This window comes from Aquarana catesbeiana, linkage group LG08 (genome assembly GCF_042186555.1).
Source record: "Aquarana catesbeiana isolate 2022-GZ linkage group LG08, ASM4218655v1, whole genome shotgun sequence".
Taxonomy (NCBI): Eukaryota; Metazoa; Chordata; class Amphibia; order Anura; family Ranidae; genus Aquarana; species Aquarana catesbeiana.
In genome coordinates, this window is record NC_133331.1 from 45,745,276 (window position 1) to 45,761,897 (window position 16,622).

The 16,622-nt window shown below is 43.9% G+C and overlaps 1 protein-coding gene across 4 annotated transcripts in view; it reads left to right on the plus strand.

Annotated features, from left to right (window-relative positions):
* CACUL1 (CDK2 associated cullin domain 1) overlaps positions 1–11,493 on the plus strand; it is a 38,365-nt gene extending 26,872 nt beyond the window's left edge. For 2 of the 4 annotated variants that reach the window (XR_012235630.1, XM_073595787.1), the window contains 2 exons: positions 6,012–6,055; positions 9,363–11,493. Coding sequence is in view for 1 of the 4 variants with exons in the window: in XM_073595787.1 (XP_073451888.1) it covers positions 6,012–6,055; positions 9,363–9,397 (79 nt within the window). In the remaining 3 variants the exon portion in view is untranslated. The remainder of the gene's footprint in view (positions 1–6,011; positions 6,056–9,362) is intronic. The other 2 variants (XR_012235631.1, XR_012235632.1) reach the window with 2 other exon arrangements.
* Positions 11,494–16,622: the final 5,129 nt, after the last annotated feature.

Below are 16,622 nucleotides of genomic sequence, written 5' to 3' on the forward strand. Positions count from 1 at the left end.
GCGCAGAAGGCAAACGCATATCTAGGTTTGTCACACATTTGAGGTATCGTCGCAAATGTTATAACAAGAGCAATAATTCCAACACCAGATCTCTTGTGCAATTGTAAACCGGTAGCCTATAAAGGCTTATAAAGCCTCTCCTATGGAAATGTTTAACCACCTCAATACTGGGCACTTACACCCCCTTCCTACCCAGGCCATTTTTTAACCTTTTAGCGCTGTCACACTTTGACAATTGCGCTGTCATGCTACACTGTAACTATGTGAAATTTTTATCATTTTCTTCACACAAATAGAGCTTTCTTTTGGTGGTAATTAATCACTGCTGAGTTTTTTATTTTTTAGAAAAAAAAAAGACCGACAATTTGAAAGAAAACAGTTTTTCTTAGTTTCTGACAGTAAATTTTGTAAATAAGTAATTTTTCTCCTTCACTGATGAGGCGGCACTGATTAGATAGCAGTGATGAGGATGCACTAATATACCGCACTTATGAGCACTGATAGGCGGCACTGATCGGTGGCACTGATGGCCATTGATGGACAGCACTGATAGGCGGCACTGATAGCCAGCACTGACTGGCATCACTAATGGGCACTGATTGGTGGCACTGGTGGACACTGATTTATGGCACTGGCGCTATATTGTAATCAGGGCACTGACGATCAGTGCCCTAATTACATGTGTAGATGTAACCCTTCGAGGAGATGCCGCTGATCGGCTCTCCTCGCCACACACTCTGTGTGAGGCGAGGAGCGCCGATTACCGGCATCTCCGTGTTTACATGTGACCGGCTGTGATTGGACACAGCCGATCACATGGTTAAAGAGCCGCAGCTCTTTACAGATATCGGGGTTGCGCCGTGTCCTAGCAACACGTCGCGCGTTCTGTCATATGACGTCGTCCCAGAAAGAGAGTTGCACCGCCCCTCCATCATTTGACATTGGGGAGGGGCGGCAAGTGGTTAAGTACCATAGATTGGCACCGTTGCACTAGTGTGTGCAGTTTAAAGTGGTAGTAAACCCACTTTTTCATCTTTTGCCTACAGGAAATGAGGCTTACCTGTAGGTATTGTGTATTACTCCTAAACTTGCACTGTTTAGGAGATATTCAGAGTGCATGCAGCTGGTGATGTCACCTTCGCATGCGCCTTGAAGGTCTTCAGAGTCCTGTGCCGTAAACCGCGACTCCACATTTGACGTTATCGTGCCCCTAGCCACCCATGATGCTGGAGGCCGCAAACCCAGAAGGAAGACCGGGTGAAGATGGAAGCCCTCTCAGCAGTGACAGTGCGACGCTGGAGGGCTTCGTTTTAAGGTAAGTCTCTCTTAGCCTCGGTTCACACCAGTGGCGGCACGACTTGCAGGTTGCCGAGGCGACCTGCACACGACTGCCCAGGCGACTTGCAAAACGACTTCTGTATAGAAGTCTATGCAAGTCGCCCCCAAAGTCGTACAGGAACCTTTTTCTAAGTCGGAGCGACTTGCGTCGCTCCGATTAGAACGGTTGCATTGTACTGAACGGGACGCTACTTGTCAGGCGACCTAGGTCGCCTGACAAGTCGTCCTAGTGTGAACCGAGCCTTAATGTGCTAGTTTGCGATGCATACTAGCACAATATGAAATTGCCTTGCAGGGGGCTTCTTTTTCTTTAACTGAGGTTTACTACCGCTTTAAAGCATGACAAGTTGGGTATTTATTTACTCGGCATAACATCATGTATATTTTACCAAACAGTTGGATATTATATTGTGTTTTCATGCATTATAATTCACCAAAGTGTATTTTTCCAAAAACATTGTAGCACTCACCATTTTATTCTTTAGGGCATCTGCTTAAAGAAATATATAATTTTTGGGGGTTCTAAGTAACTTTTTCCAGCTAAAAAAAAAAAAAAAAAAGCAGATTTTTTACACTTATGTGAGAAAAGTCAGAATAGACTTGGGAAGCCAGTGGTGAAGAGTTTTGTACAGGGTGTTACTTTTGGCTCCCCCTGTACTTTCACCAGTCTCTGTAGGATCTGAATTTGGTTCTCTTTGCACTTCAGAAACCACCTTTTGGCTCACAGGGTTGCTTTCACTCCTGCAGGGAGTATGTCCAAATCAGCAGCTTTATCCTGTAAAGAACCTTTTCTGATCTTTACATAGACACAAAGTTGTGTTGGGACCTAGAGCCAGTTTCCTTCCTAAGGGGGGTCTTAGCCCTTCAGCTTAACCAGGACATTGCTCTTTTATACCTCTGTTGGGTTCCAGTACATCAGAAGGAGATTTCTGTTATCTGGCTGTAGTTCATGCAGTAGCAGTCTGGCTCATGGATACCGCTTCCATTAGGAAGATGCACTGGGGTTGATTTACTAAAACTGGAGAATGAAAAATCTGATGCAGCTCTGCTTAGAAACCAGCATAGAAATCAGCTTCCAGTTTATTTTTTTTTTTTTTTGTCAAAGTTTAAAGAGTCCGTCCGTGCGTCGTCGTCCCCCAGAGAGAAAATAAAAGTCAGCAGATATTTAGCTTTTACTATCAGGACACTTACCTATCCACGTATCCAGTGTGGACCAGCATGGAATGAAACGGCTCTCGGATGCTGGCGCCGCCATCTTGGCTAAGGCAAACCGGTAATGAAGCCTTGGGGCTTCACAGTCGGTTTCCTACTACGCTGCGCTTTGTGAATGGGCTGGCTGCGGGGGAGAAGGAGGAGGGCCAAACTTCTGGCTCAGTTCGCAGCGGTGAACACGCGGCTTTCCACCCTAAAGTGGAAGCTCTGCTTATCTGCTTCCTCCCCACCTTTGGTGCCACATTTGGCACTTTTCGGGGGGGAGCAGGTACCTGTTTTTGACAGGTATCTGTCCCCACATCTGAGAGATCTTGCCACGGCGAGATCAATCGGTAGTTCGGCCCCCCTCCTCCTTCCCCCGCCGCCGGGCCATTCAGAAAGCACAGCGCACTTCGCGCATGCGCAGCTGCTAACTTTTCATTTTGGGGGGGGGGGTGCAACTTAGCTTTAGCTGAACATGCTGAAGTTAGAAGCTGATTGGCTATCATGCACAGCTGCACCAGATTTTGCACTCTTCAGTTTTAGTAAGTCAACCCCCAATGTCTCTTTGTCATCCCACATGGTCCCTGCAAAGGGGAACCACCTTCTCATTCCATAATTTCTCAGTGGCTCAGCTGAGTATTGTTTTACCCGTTGCTGTCAAAACACATTCTGCTAGATTGGTGTGTGCTTTTTGGCATCGGCGAACTGTTTACCAAATTTGAAAGGCTGTGACCTGGTCTTCTGTTCACAAGTTTTCCCAGGAGGGTGTTCAGGCCTCCTCCTGATGCCAGCTTCAGGTGTAATATCATTCAAGTGACTTCCTTCACTGCAGGCAGTGCCCACTTTTCTGTTATTTATAGTGGGCCTGTTAGTGTGTTTGCTTTGTCGCCCACTCCTCAGTTAGGCTGCTTCTGGACATCCCAAATGTCTCTGAATCCTGTGTCCTTCAATGAACGAGAAAGAATATAATTTTTGTACTTAAATCCTTTTCTTGGCGTTCATTGTGGGGCACAGATCCCTGCCCTCTATGTTTTATGGTCTTGCTCTCGGCACTGCTTTGTTCCAAGGTATGTTGTATGTGGGAGGGGCTATACCAGGCTGGTCACTCTTTTGTTTGCCAGTGTCCTACTACTCCTGTCGGCAGCAGTAAAACCCAAATGTCATGCATCCCTCAATTAACCAAGAACAGAAATGTATGGCAAGTACAAAAAATCCTATTATCTATTAAAGCCCCTTTCAGATGAAAGTTCTAGGAACCTTCAATTTTCTCTATGGAGCGGCGAGTGTAAACGGACATGTCTAGGCTAAAAAAGGTGTGCTGTCCCTTTTAAGTGTATGAATTAGTGAATAAGTTTAATAAAGCAAATAAGTCTTGAAAGCTACTTATATGTGAAATCACAAATAAGTGCAAAATAAGCAATGAATGAATAAAGAAGATCCAAAATATATGCAAATGAATAAAATACAGCGACTCTTAGGCTGGGTTCACACATATGCGATGCGGGGGGCAACCAGCGCGATTCATGTGCGGGTTCCGAACTCTAACTCGCAGGCAGTTCACACTGCTCTCTGCGAACAGGTGTCAGTAGAAAGTTAATGACACCCTCAAATCAGTTCGCAGAACGCAGTGCGAACTTTGGAATTGGATTGCATGGTTGTGAACACCCATCCCATCCGATTCCAATGAAGACCAAAAAAAGGGGCCTGCACCATTTTGATGTGATGCAATGCGATTTCAGCCATACAAACTGTATGGCTGAATTCGCATCACACAGACATCGCATGTGATGTGCACAGCAATGCGGTGAGAATCAAATGTGATGTCTGGCATTGCATTAGTGTGAACCCAGCTTTAAAGTGATTCTTTTGTAATTTTTTTTAAATTGTAAACATATCATACTTACCTCCCACTGTGCAGCTCGTTTTGGCCCCGATCATCCTCTTATGGGGTCCCCCGGCAGCTCTTGCGGCTCCTCACCACATCAGATAACCCCCTAGGAGAAGTGCTCTCCCGAGGGGGTTACCTTGCGGGTGCGCTCCCGAGTCCAGCATTTGCATCCACAGACACGAATGCCTGACTCGGCCCCGACGCACGCGTCATTGGATTTGATTGACAGCAGCGGGAGCCAATGGCTGCGCTGCTATCATTCTATCCAATCAAGAGCCGGGACCCCTTGGAGAGAGGGACAGTGCGTCCCCGCCGAGGAGATGAAGGGGCTCAGGTAAGTAAAACGGGGGGGCGGTGATTGCCAGGTGTTTTTTCACCTTAATGCATGGGATGCATTATGAAAAAACACGAGGGTTTACAACCCATTTAATGATATAAAGTCCACCACAAAAGTCCCCTGACACAAAACAAAGTCTTTGTGCAATTAATGGTGAATAAAGTGCTTAGTGCTGCAAAAATTCCATTTGACAGTGCTTCAGTGCTCAGATATGCTCCTTTGAGAAAAAAGAGGGGGGCTCTTACCAAAAAGAGTTGCAGGAGGCTCCCATTGGCAGAAAATTTGCAGCGTATTTAATCAGTAGACTGCAATGGACTATGAAAACCAGCCCTTATGGCATCAGAGAGTCAAACTTCCGCAAGAGAATGTGTGAGATGCAGGGAAAAACCTCATAGTGCAATATAGCCAAAGTATCTTTATTAAAAAAGAGAGCTACACTTACATTTAGGCAGTGTTTGAAAGGCATCAATGTAAAAAAGAAAAACCACACTGGCTGCGGTGTCTCCTGACCTGCCTGAACGTGGTGAAGTCACATACACTCCGTCCAACACATTTCCTCAAAACAGGCGTCCTCTGGGTCCTTGGAGGTCTCTATTGAGTTGCTGGTGTAAACGGACATGTCTGGTTTACACCTGCCAACATCCAATCTGATCCACGAAAAACAGATGGATGGGGATCCATTCCTCGTCCATACAGTGGGTCAGATTGCATGGCAGTCGGGTGTAAACAGGCAGGAATCCGCCCCATGTGAAAGGACCCTTTAGAGAGGATGCAGCTCAAAAAGCCTAGTTTTCCTGCTGCTGTATTCAATGATCAGGATGGGGGATGTGCAATCATACAGGATACAGCTAATTGACATATATTACCTATTGGCGTATTCAGAGGACAGGAGTGGGAATGTTATATTTACTAGAGATGATGCAGCACATCGTCATGCAATTTCTTATGCTCTATTCATAGATTTGGAGGAGAAATGTTATGTATGTCATTGATGATGTAACTCTTCAACAAATGTTCTTTTCTTAATGCTGTATTCAAAGATATGTCAGGGAAATTGTATATATATTAGGGATGATGTAGCTAACCTGTGTATGATTCATTGTCCTCTAACACTTCACTCTAAAAGTGCTGTGGAAAGCAGTGATGGTTTGTAAAGTGTAGTAAGCTGCATCTGCCAGTCAGATTTTAGCACAGTCAGAATGAAGGTATTGCTTTGGCATCATTCCATTTTCATCTTCTCCTTTCGCCCTGTAGAGGAGACCAGTCCCGGAAAAGAGCTGGAGAAGACTTGTCATACAGTAAGTGTCCCCACATCAGTTTTACTTCTGCACCACATGGAGTGATGTCACTTTTCCTTCAAAGAATAAGTTCACTTTTTGGAAAAACATAATAATAAATGCACATTTTTTTTTTCGCTGGTAAAAAAAATGTGCATTTATTTTTTATTTTTTCTGGAGCCTGTAAAGCATTGCACCATTGGTGCCATGCAGGTCTCCAGCAGTTCTGCCAGTGTATCTGCTTCCCTGTACATCCTGTATGGGCAAGCAGATCCAATCTGACAGGAAGCATGAATAAACTACCATGGTGCTCCACAGCGCTGTGATAGTTAATTGAAAACTACAAGCTGATAGCTGCAAAGGCTGCATGACCTTGTACTTTTCAATGCACATAGCCTTGTCAGTCGGTGACGCATGCAGCTAGCAGGGAGGGAGAAGAAACCCGCTAGCTGTCACGGCAGGGATCGGGGGCTGCAGCGGCCGTTCCGTTTGTAACATGTTACATGTTACACCCTGAATATGGTTACCAGAGGTGAACTTATCCTTTAAAGCTGAACTTTTGTCCCTGCTGAGTGGGAATTTAATTGGTGCACAGTGCAGATCTTTGACTTGTTCTTCACTTTGGGAGGGTCATATTGGACACGGAGTGTGGTGGAATATTCTGTGTGTACTGTAGTAAAGAGAACCAGTCCCTATAGTTGTATGGCAGCTGCCAGTGTGCTAATTTCTTTTGAAAGGTGCAGCATCTGTGGTCATCATACTTACCCTTTAGTTCTTAAAGTGTAAGGTGAACTAACATTGGACCCCCTCCCCATCCCCCTGGTCCCCCTGTGATCCCCCCCCCCCCCGTGAGACATCAGGTCTCGCTTTACCGGTCCAGGGATTTCAAATCCCAGTGGCTTTCTCTCCTCTTCTCCAGTGCTGACAGGACGGGCTAAGCGAGTTCTGATTGGTCGGTGCCATCCAATTAGAATGCCTCCTATATGTACATTTAGGAGATTAAGCTGCAGGGATTTCAAATACCCGGACCGGTGAAACGGTGACTGAATGTGTCACAGCGGGTGATGGCGGGACTTCTGTATAGCGGGACCAGTGGGGGATGGGGAGGGGGTCCAGTGTAAGTTCACCTTACAGATTTTCTATAAAGGTGAACTTACCCTTTAATAACTGATTTGAACAAGCATAAAGTGCTGGGACATCTGATATGCACATGCTTGTTTCAGGTCAGTGGCTTAGTAAGTAGCGAATCTTCGTTTAGGATAACAGGCCGGGAGCTTGTACCATCACAGACAATTCCGCGATGGGAGCTTTGCGTTCTTTCCGTGTTCCTGACATGGTTTCTTTCCAAGTTTAGGCTTTCCACCCTGCATCCATGTGCTGGGGGTTGCTAGTACACTTTAGGGGAGATTTACTAAAACTGGAGCACTCAGAATCTGGTGCAGCTGTGCCTAGTAACCAATCAGCTTCTAACTTCAGCTTGTTCAATTAAGCTTTGGCAATAAAACTTGGTTTCTCTATGCAAAGCTGCACCAGATTTTGCACCTTCCAGTTTTAGTAAATAACCCCCTTTTGTGTGCAGAAAACCTGAAGAGGGAAGTAGCTGACCCAAGTCTCTGAAGGCACTCAGGGATTGTGGGCTGTTACATTGTGGAGATGAGTGATTTAGGCGTGGTGAGGTGAATGGTCAGTGCTGCTTGTACTATATTGAAGTGAATGATGAATGGATGCTCCGCAAAACCCTTACTTCGTTTAGTTTTGATATAATTGTAGACTGATGTTTGTCCATGTTGATGCCGCAGCCTTGCGTATTCCAGCAAACTTGTGTCCTCTGCCTGTACTCACCTCTGTGACCTTGCCCCTCTGTGCTTCTATGGCTTCCTATAGTCTGGCTCCCCTCTGAACTCCCCTCTCAGAGCTTTTCTGTATTGGTTCCTGGTATGCTCATCCATTTTGAATGCCCTCAAATTTTTTGGCCCTTAAAGTGGCTGTAAACCCTCACATATACCCAATGAAGTGACTGGCCTCAGGTGATACACAGAGATAAAACAAATCCTCCTACAGAAGTTGTACCTGTTTATCTGCAGTCTTCTTTCCTCTTCATCTGTTTAAAATGATAAATTATAAAGCTTGCCTGAGAGTTCAGAAAACGGGGCAGAGAGCTGAAATTACACACTTTAGAGCTCAGTAAGGAGAGCTCTGAGAAATGATTGGAGGGAAGAGATCCCCCCTCCCACACACAGGAACAGAGCTGAGGCTGTCAATCAGCTGGAGCTCCTCCCCTGTCACCAATTGTCTCTTGGTGTCAGGAAAACTTGTCATTAGTAGTACTCCATATTCCCATTGCACGCATTCTTGGATAAAGCTCTAAAAGTTTTGAGTGCTGCAACCACCAGCTGGGGACTGGATCAGAAAGCCACAATGAGGATATTTGCCAGCACACCACAGATCATCAAGTAAGAGTCCAAACAATTTTTATTGAAGCATGATTACATCACTAAAAGGTAGTGCAACGTTTGGTAGTCACGCAGGACCCCTTCAGCTCTTCACATACCTGACGAAGGGGTCCTGCGTGACCCTGAAACTTTGCACTACCTTTTTGTGATGTGATCCTGCTTAAAAAAAATCCTTTGGACTCTACTTGATGATCGATGGTGTGCTGGCAAATATCTTCATGGAGGAAAACTTGTCAGATGTGACTTATGCTGATAGAGGAAGAAAGTAGCAGACAGAAATGACACTTAGTGCTCTTAATTGAGACAAGTGCACACTATAGAGCAGTGGTTCTCAACCCCTGCCCTCAGAGCCCACTAACAGGCCAGGTTTGCAAGATAACTGAAATACATGACAAGTGATATCATTTGCTGCTCGGTGATCGCAGTATTCTTGTCCGCATCTCCCCAAGACAGGGGTAGGCAACCAGTAGCCCTCCAGCTGTTGTGGTACTACATTTCCCATGAGGCATTGCAAGACTGGCAGTTACAATTACTCCCAGAAGCATGATGGGACTTGTAGTTCTGCAACAGCTGGAGGGCCCCAGGTTGCCTACCCCTGCCCCAAGGTAATACTTTAAAATCTGCCTGTTAGTGGGTCCTGAGGACAGGAGTTGAGAACCACTGCTATAGAGGGATATGCTTTGTTCATATTTCATGTCTGAGGTTTACAACCACTTTAAAGATTAAACTCCTCTATGTACCTTTTGTATTCCTGGCTCCCATGTGTGTATCCTACAGAGCCCCAATTAATCCCACCTACTTGCTCAAAGTCTTTGTGAGGACATCTTTTAACTCTTGACCCCCCCCCCCCCCCACACACACCCTTTTTTTTCCAGATGGTTCCTGCAGCGGCTCTCAGAACTACAGATAAGAGCTGGGCTCCTTGATGATCGATCGTACATGCACCCTGTGTTCCATCGTCATGGAATGTTGTGACTGCTGTGATTTCTCCTGACCTCTCCCACCAAACGCTGGCTGATGTGGACATTGAGTTGAAGAGGAGTGTTTTTTTAGATGTATATATATATATATAAATATATATATAAATGGGTTTTTTTTTTCTTTTTATTAAACAAAACTTGAACTTTGCTGCTACAGACATGTGATTGTTGAGAAACGACCCTCAGCAATGGATCCGCTTTGTACAGGATGACTCCTTTTCCTAACCAGTCTCACTTTCCTGTCCTGCGCTGTCCCCTCCCGGTGTCCAGTCCCAGGTGCTTTACCTTTAGGTGTCCAATTGGTTTCTCTTTATGGGTGGCAAGTTCCGTGTGCTGCGTTTTAGTTGCTGCGTTCTGTAAAAAAAACTGTTGGAAGATAGTAAATGGCCCAGTAAGTGTTCCATATTCTCATATCTGTAAATATAAAACTCCTGATGGGTTATTGAAGAACACCCCTAGTTCATTGTACCTGTTCCTGTATTTTATTAATTTCCCATTTCCTGGACATCATCAGTCAGTGTAAACCAAGTCCTTCATGACACCACAGTCTGTGGAGAACGTGAACAGCCACCATGAGCAATGGACCGTTCTGAAGCTGAACGTTAAAACACAATTACTGACAAAAGCTGGAAACCTGTGACATGTAATAGACTTCATAGGAAATTGTTTATGAGGAGTTTCCCCCTCCATGTTGGGGAACACATGGACATGGTAACAAGGCTGCCACTGAACACACCGAGGAGGCCACTAGTCAGAAGACGACTGGCCCCAAAATGTGACCTGGGTTTCTACAGTTCAGACCAGGATGGCAGCAGTTTGTAAATTGTATTTCTGTGTGAATATATATCCCCTTCCCATCCTTCCTGCAGACTGCATTGCTCTATAAACTGGTTACTGTCAGATGTGGATGGTAGTCTTCGTTGGATATCCTGGTTCATGGCTTCTCGTTTCTGTGCTCTGGGATTCAGTTTTGGTTTCTTCTCATTTCTGTGCTCTGGGATTCAGTTCAGGTTTCTCCTCATTTCTGTGCTCTGGGATTTAGTTTTTGGTTTCTTCTCATTTCTGTGCCCTGGGATTCAGTTTTGGTTTCTTCTCATTTCTGTGCTCTGGGATTCAGTTTTTGGTTTCTTCTCATTTCTGTGCTCTGGGATTCAGTTTTTGGTTTCTTCTCATTTCTGTGCTCTGGGATTCAGTTTTTGGTTTCTTCTCATTTCTGTGCTCTGGGATTCAGTTTTTGGTTTCTTCTCATTTCTGTGCTCTAGGATTCAGTTTTTGGTTTCTTCTCATTTCTGTGCTCTGGGATTCAGTTTTTGGTTTCTTCTCATTTCTGTGCCCTGGGATTCAGTTCAGGTTTCTCCTAATTTCTGTGCTCTGGGATTCAGTTCGGGTTTTTTTGTCACGCTGCACTTTGTTTTCTCCTTTGAAAAAACTGGTAACAGATATATAATGGTCCACGCGAATAAAGGAGATATTTGTTGGGTTACCTTCTACTGTTTAACACGACACTTGAGAGTAAACACGGACAAGCTGCAGTGATTGACTAACATTAGGCTTGTTTTAGCCCCTTTATATTCCGTGTGATTCTCTCATAGACAGACAGGTTCGATTCCTTCTGAACAGCAGATTAATCTTCACCCTCGTTTCCCGTGAGTCTGCAAAAATGGCTGAAATATGAGGGCAGGCAGTAAAAAAATGACCCTGTGAGAAGATTAATCAAAGGATGGCTAGTTCACTGCTGTACAGGTTCTCATAATAAAACCAGCAGCTGCGTTGTTCTGCACGTTCCCAGCTGTCTGCTGCATTCAAATTGTGGCATTCAATGGACTTCAAGGCTCATGCCTAAACCCCGAGAAGGTGACACAGCAAATAGGGGGTCAAGAGGATGCTGGGAAGGTGGTGCAGCAAATCTGGGGTTAGGAGGACAGAAGACACACCAGAGATTGTTCTGTTGTGAGATCTATATTTGTTACATATTGTGCACTATTTCTATAACTGAATGAAAAATAAATATTTATCATCTGTACAATAGAGAGAGTGCTTTGCAGTCTACCAGTATGCCCAGCTCATTGCAGTATTTCCTCTTTTGGGGGGTTCTCACACCAGTATTGGGGTACCAGCTAAATAACATCTTGAGCAAAAACAGAATTCAGAGTTATTCTTGTGTTCTGAGCAATGTCAGAATGTTATATACTTGCGAACTAAACAATAATGACACAGAGGGATAATACAATACTTGTACAGTGGAACCTCGGATTACGAGCATAATCCCTTCCAGGAGTATGCTCGTAATCCAAAGTACTTGCATATCAAAGCGAGTTTTCCTATTGAAGTCAATGGAAACGAAAATAATTTGTTCCGCATTGACTTCAATAGGATGCAATACCGCATGCGGCCAGAGGCGGGGGGGGCGAGTGTTGTCTCGTTTTGCGAGACAACACTCGCAAACCGAGTTACGATTTTTAAAAATACAGTGCTCGTATTGAGAAACGCTCGTTACTCGCAATCCGAGGTTCCACTGTAACTTGTACAGAATGACAGATGTAATTTGCAGAAATATAATACATGCTATAATTTCATTACTGTGCATTTCTTATCTTTTTTTTTTTTTAAAGTTACAAAAAAAATATTGTATCGGACGCGGTCTGGATATTCATAGACCTTATGTTCTAAGCTGCTACTTTCAGGTGATTTGACACTGTCAAAGCTTTTGGACACACCCCATACCCAACTCAATGAAATTTCAGTTTTTTGCTAGTGTCCTTAGGTGATAGATCTTTTCTTCCCTTTTTCTTTCTATATCATAAAAAAAGTGATAAATGTGGCGTCAACAAAAACCCTAATCAACATATATAGCATGAAATAATTTCAAAAATTGCAAAATCAAAAATGCAGCTGCCCCTTTAAGTGGTATGACCACTCTCAAAACTGAAATTGGCAAAAGTAAGGTGCTACTATATGCTCAATAATAAACCATAAATGAGTCCATACAAAAAAAAGTGAAAGAATGCAAAATAAAAGCTGAAAAATAAGTCCAGTCAAATTAAAGTTATTTTAAAGGTTCCTTTTTTTTTTTTTTTTTTTTTTTTATAAAAAACATATAATACTTACCTGCTCTGTGCAAGGGTTTTGCACAGAGTGGCCCCGATCCTCCATTTCTGGGGTCCCCCGGCAGCGCTCCTGGCTCCTCCTCTTCAAATGCCCCCACAGAGCCGCATTTCATGGGGGCACTTGTGCAGGCACGCTCCCGAGTCCTGCTGCTGCATCCATTGACACAGACAACAGGACTCGGCCCTTGGCTCCCGTGTCACTGGATTTGATTGACAGCAGTGGGAGCCAATATCTCCTGCTGCTATCAATCTATCCAGTGAGGACCCGAGACCGCGTCTGGAGCTGCTGGGCTCATTCTCATCGCTGGAACGATTGGGTTCATGTAAGGAAAAGGGGGGCAGCTGCAGCCCAGAAGGTTTTTCACCTTAATGCATAGAATGCATTAGGGTGAAAAACCTTGAGACTTTACAACTCCTGTAAGTCAAAAATTCCTTAGAAGCTTCCAATCACCGTCATGAAACTATATGTGCACTACTCATCACCCCCTCCTTATAGAACTCCACCAACCGTCAATATAAAACCAGCTTTCAGATATTATCAGCTCTTGCTTCTCCAACCATAAACTGGAACCAGGAGATCTCGTGGTAGTATAGAGGGTTCACCAACCCTGACTCTCCAGATACCTCTCTCTCATAAAGTATTACAGAAAACACCCAGAAATAGTGATAAAAAAGTAAGTGTAGTATTTTAATGTAAATTTATCAGTAAAAAAAAGTGACAAAATGCGCACTTACATTTAATGGTGCTATAGTCAGCACCAACATAAAAAGCCTTCAGTGTATTCCCAGCCGCTCGCTCCAAGCCGGCGTACGTTCCAATGACTGGAAACTGAGCCCGAGGACAAACCGGAAGTGACAGGCTGCGCGTCCGCCATAGTTGACGTCACTTCTGGTTTGTCCTCGTCTCAGCTTCCAGTCATTGGAACGTACGCCGGCTTAGAGCGAGCGGCTGGAAATACACTGAAGGCTTTTTATTTATTGATGGTTGGTGAGTGTGCATTTTACACACATGGTTGGTGGAGCACTATAAGGAGTTGATGAGTAGTGCACAAATACTTTTATCACGATGATTGGAATCCTCTCAAGAGTTTTCGATGTGACTTATTATTTTTCATCTTTTTTTTTTTTTTTTTTGCATTCTTTCACATTTTTTATGTATGGGCTAATTTTTGGTTTATTATTGAGCACATAGTAGCGCCTTACTTTTGCTAATTTCGCATAAGTTTTTCTATGCCTAACCAGTTTCCTTATTTTGGATTCTTTAATCAACTCTTTTATTTCATATTCTTCAATCAGTCCTTCATGATCTTTTACTATAACATTAGAATTAGTGCATTGAGGTCAGTGTAACATTGGGAATTATGCCTAGACCCTACGCTGTAGGGATGGCCTGTCATTTTGCTTTAAACACTGGTTGCTGCCTTGGCGCTCACCTTGACACTGAGTGTAGTTGGCCACAGGGTCCTATACGGGTCCAGGGCGGTGGCCCATTCCTATTGTTGCAAGACCATGAAGACCTCTGGGAGTATGCCCACTGTGATAGGAGAAGCCTGGACAGTATAGGGACCAGCGGCATGCAAAGGTAGGACAGTTTCCAGACCGATACTGTAGGTTTACAGCAAGTTTGAGAATCAATATCTCCATTATGTGCAATACACTTATTTTAGTGTTTCCTGGATAGTACTTGTCTTGTGCAAAAACTCTTAGGAAGCCAGGAATGCGTTTGCTCATATTCACTTATGGAGTGCCTAATTTTTCACAGTTGGCGGTAAAAATTCTCCCTTAATTTGGGCAGCACAGTGGCTAAGTGGTTTACACTTCCACCTACCCTGTTTCCCCGAAAATAAGACCTAGCGTGATTGTCGGTGATGGCTGCAATATAAGCCCTACCCCCAAATAAGCCCTAGTTAAAGTTCCTGTAGGTCTTATTTTCAGGGTAGGGCTTATTTTCGGGGAAACAGGGTAGGGCTTATTTGGGGGGTAGGGCTTATATTGCAGCCATCACCGACAATCACGCTAGGTCTTATTTTCGGGGAAACATGGTAGCAGCACTAGGGTTGTCCATTCAAATCCCAACCACTTCACTACTTACCTGAAGTCTGCATTTTCTCCCTGCGCCTGTGTGGGTTTCCTCCTGGTACTCCGGTTTCCTCCCACACTCCAAAGACATGCTGGTAGATTAATTGGCTCCTGCCTAAATTGGCCCTAGTATGTATGAATGTGAGTTAGGGACCTTAGATTGTAAGCTCCTTGAGGGCAGGGACTGATCTGAATGTACAATATATAAGTAAAGCACTGTGAAAATTGATGGCGCTATATACAGTATCTCACAAAAGTGAGTACACCCCTCACATTTTTGTAAATGTTTTATTATATTTTTCATGTGACAACACTGAAGAAATGACACTTTGCTACAATGTAAAGTAGTGAGTGTACAGCTTGTATAACAGTGTACATTTGCCGTCCCCTCAAAATAACTCAACACACAGCCATTAATGTCTAAACCGCTGGCAACAAAAGTGAGTACATCCCAAAGTGAACATGTCCAAAGTGGGCCCAATTAGCCATTTTCTCTCCCCGGTGTCATGTGACTCGTTAGTGTTACAAGGTCTCAGGTGTGAATGGGGAGCAGGTGTGTTAAATTCGGTGTTATCACTCTCTCATACTGGTCACTGGACGTTCAACATGGCACCTCATGGCAAAGAACTCTCTGAAGATCTTAAAAAAAGAAGTGTTGCTCTACATAAAGATGGCCTAGGCCGATGATGGTGAACCTTGGCACCCCAGATGTTTTGGAACTACATTTCCCATGATGCTCATGCACTCTGCAGTGTAGTTGATCATCATGGGAAATGTAGTTCCAAAACATCTGGGGTGCCAAGGTTCGCCATCACTGGCCTAGGCTATAAGAAGATTGCCAAGACCCTGAAACTGAGCTGCAGCACAGTGGCCAAGACCATACAGCGGTTTACCGGACAGGTTCCACTCAGAACAGGCCTCACCATGGTTGACCAAATAAGTTGAGTGCATGCGCTCAGCGTCATATGCAGAAGTTGTCTTTGGGAAATGGATGTATAAGTGCTGCCTGTCAGTCTGTCAGTGCTCAGACCATACGCCCAGTGTTAATTTTGGCAGCAAATTTCAATTTAGTTTTAGTCTTAGGACTAAAATGGCATTTTAGTTTTAGTCCCATTTTAGTCTTCTGCAATTGTTTTAGTTTTAGTCGTATTTAGTTGACTAAATCTCCAGTACATTTTAGTCGACTAAAACTCATTTTAGTCGTCTAAAATCTAATGGGTGTAATTAAATTGTAATGCATTAGTTAAACATTTCTCTACAATTTCCAAACTCATTATATACTGCTGGAGTGAAAAATCTAATGTTATTATTTATGGTATTGAGGTATGAACATGCACTACAGACCAGTGTTAATTTTGAAGTCAAATTTCAATTTAGTTTTAGTCTTAGTCTTTTGACTAAAATGGCATTTTAGTTTTAGTCGTATTTTAGTCATCTCAGTTGTTTTAGTTTTAGTCAACTAAAATAGTATTCATTTAGTCAACGAAAATGTTTTAAGCCGCGTACACACGAGCAGAATGTCCGACAGAAAAAGTCCGACGGAAGCTTTTCATCGTCTATTCCAATCATGTGTGTGCCTCATCGGACTTTTTTTTCAAAAATTCTGACGGATCTAGAAATGGAACATGTTCTAACCAATACCTATTGGGAAAACCGCTCGTCTGTATGCTGTTCCGACTGACCAAAAACTACACATGCTCTGAAGCAAGTACGAGACGTAAGCTATTGGCTACTGGCTATTGAACTTCCTTTTTCTAGTCCCGTTGTACGTGTTGTACGTCACCGCGTTCTGGACGGTCGGACTTTGGTTTGACCATGTGTAGGCAAGACCGATTGAATGGAATTCTGTCGGAGTTCTGTCAGATAAACCTTCAGAGTTTATTCCGACGGCAAAACCGGTCGTGTGTATGCGGCATAAGTCGTTTTAGTCGACGAAATTAACACTGCATACGCCGCACACTTCATCAAA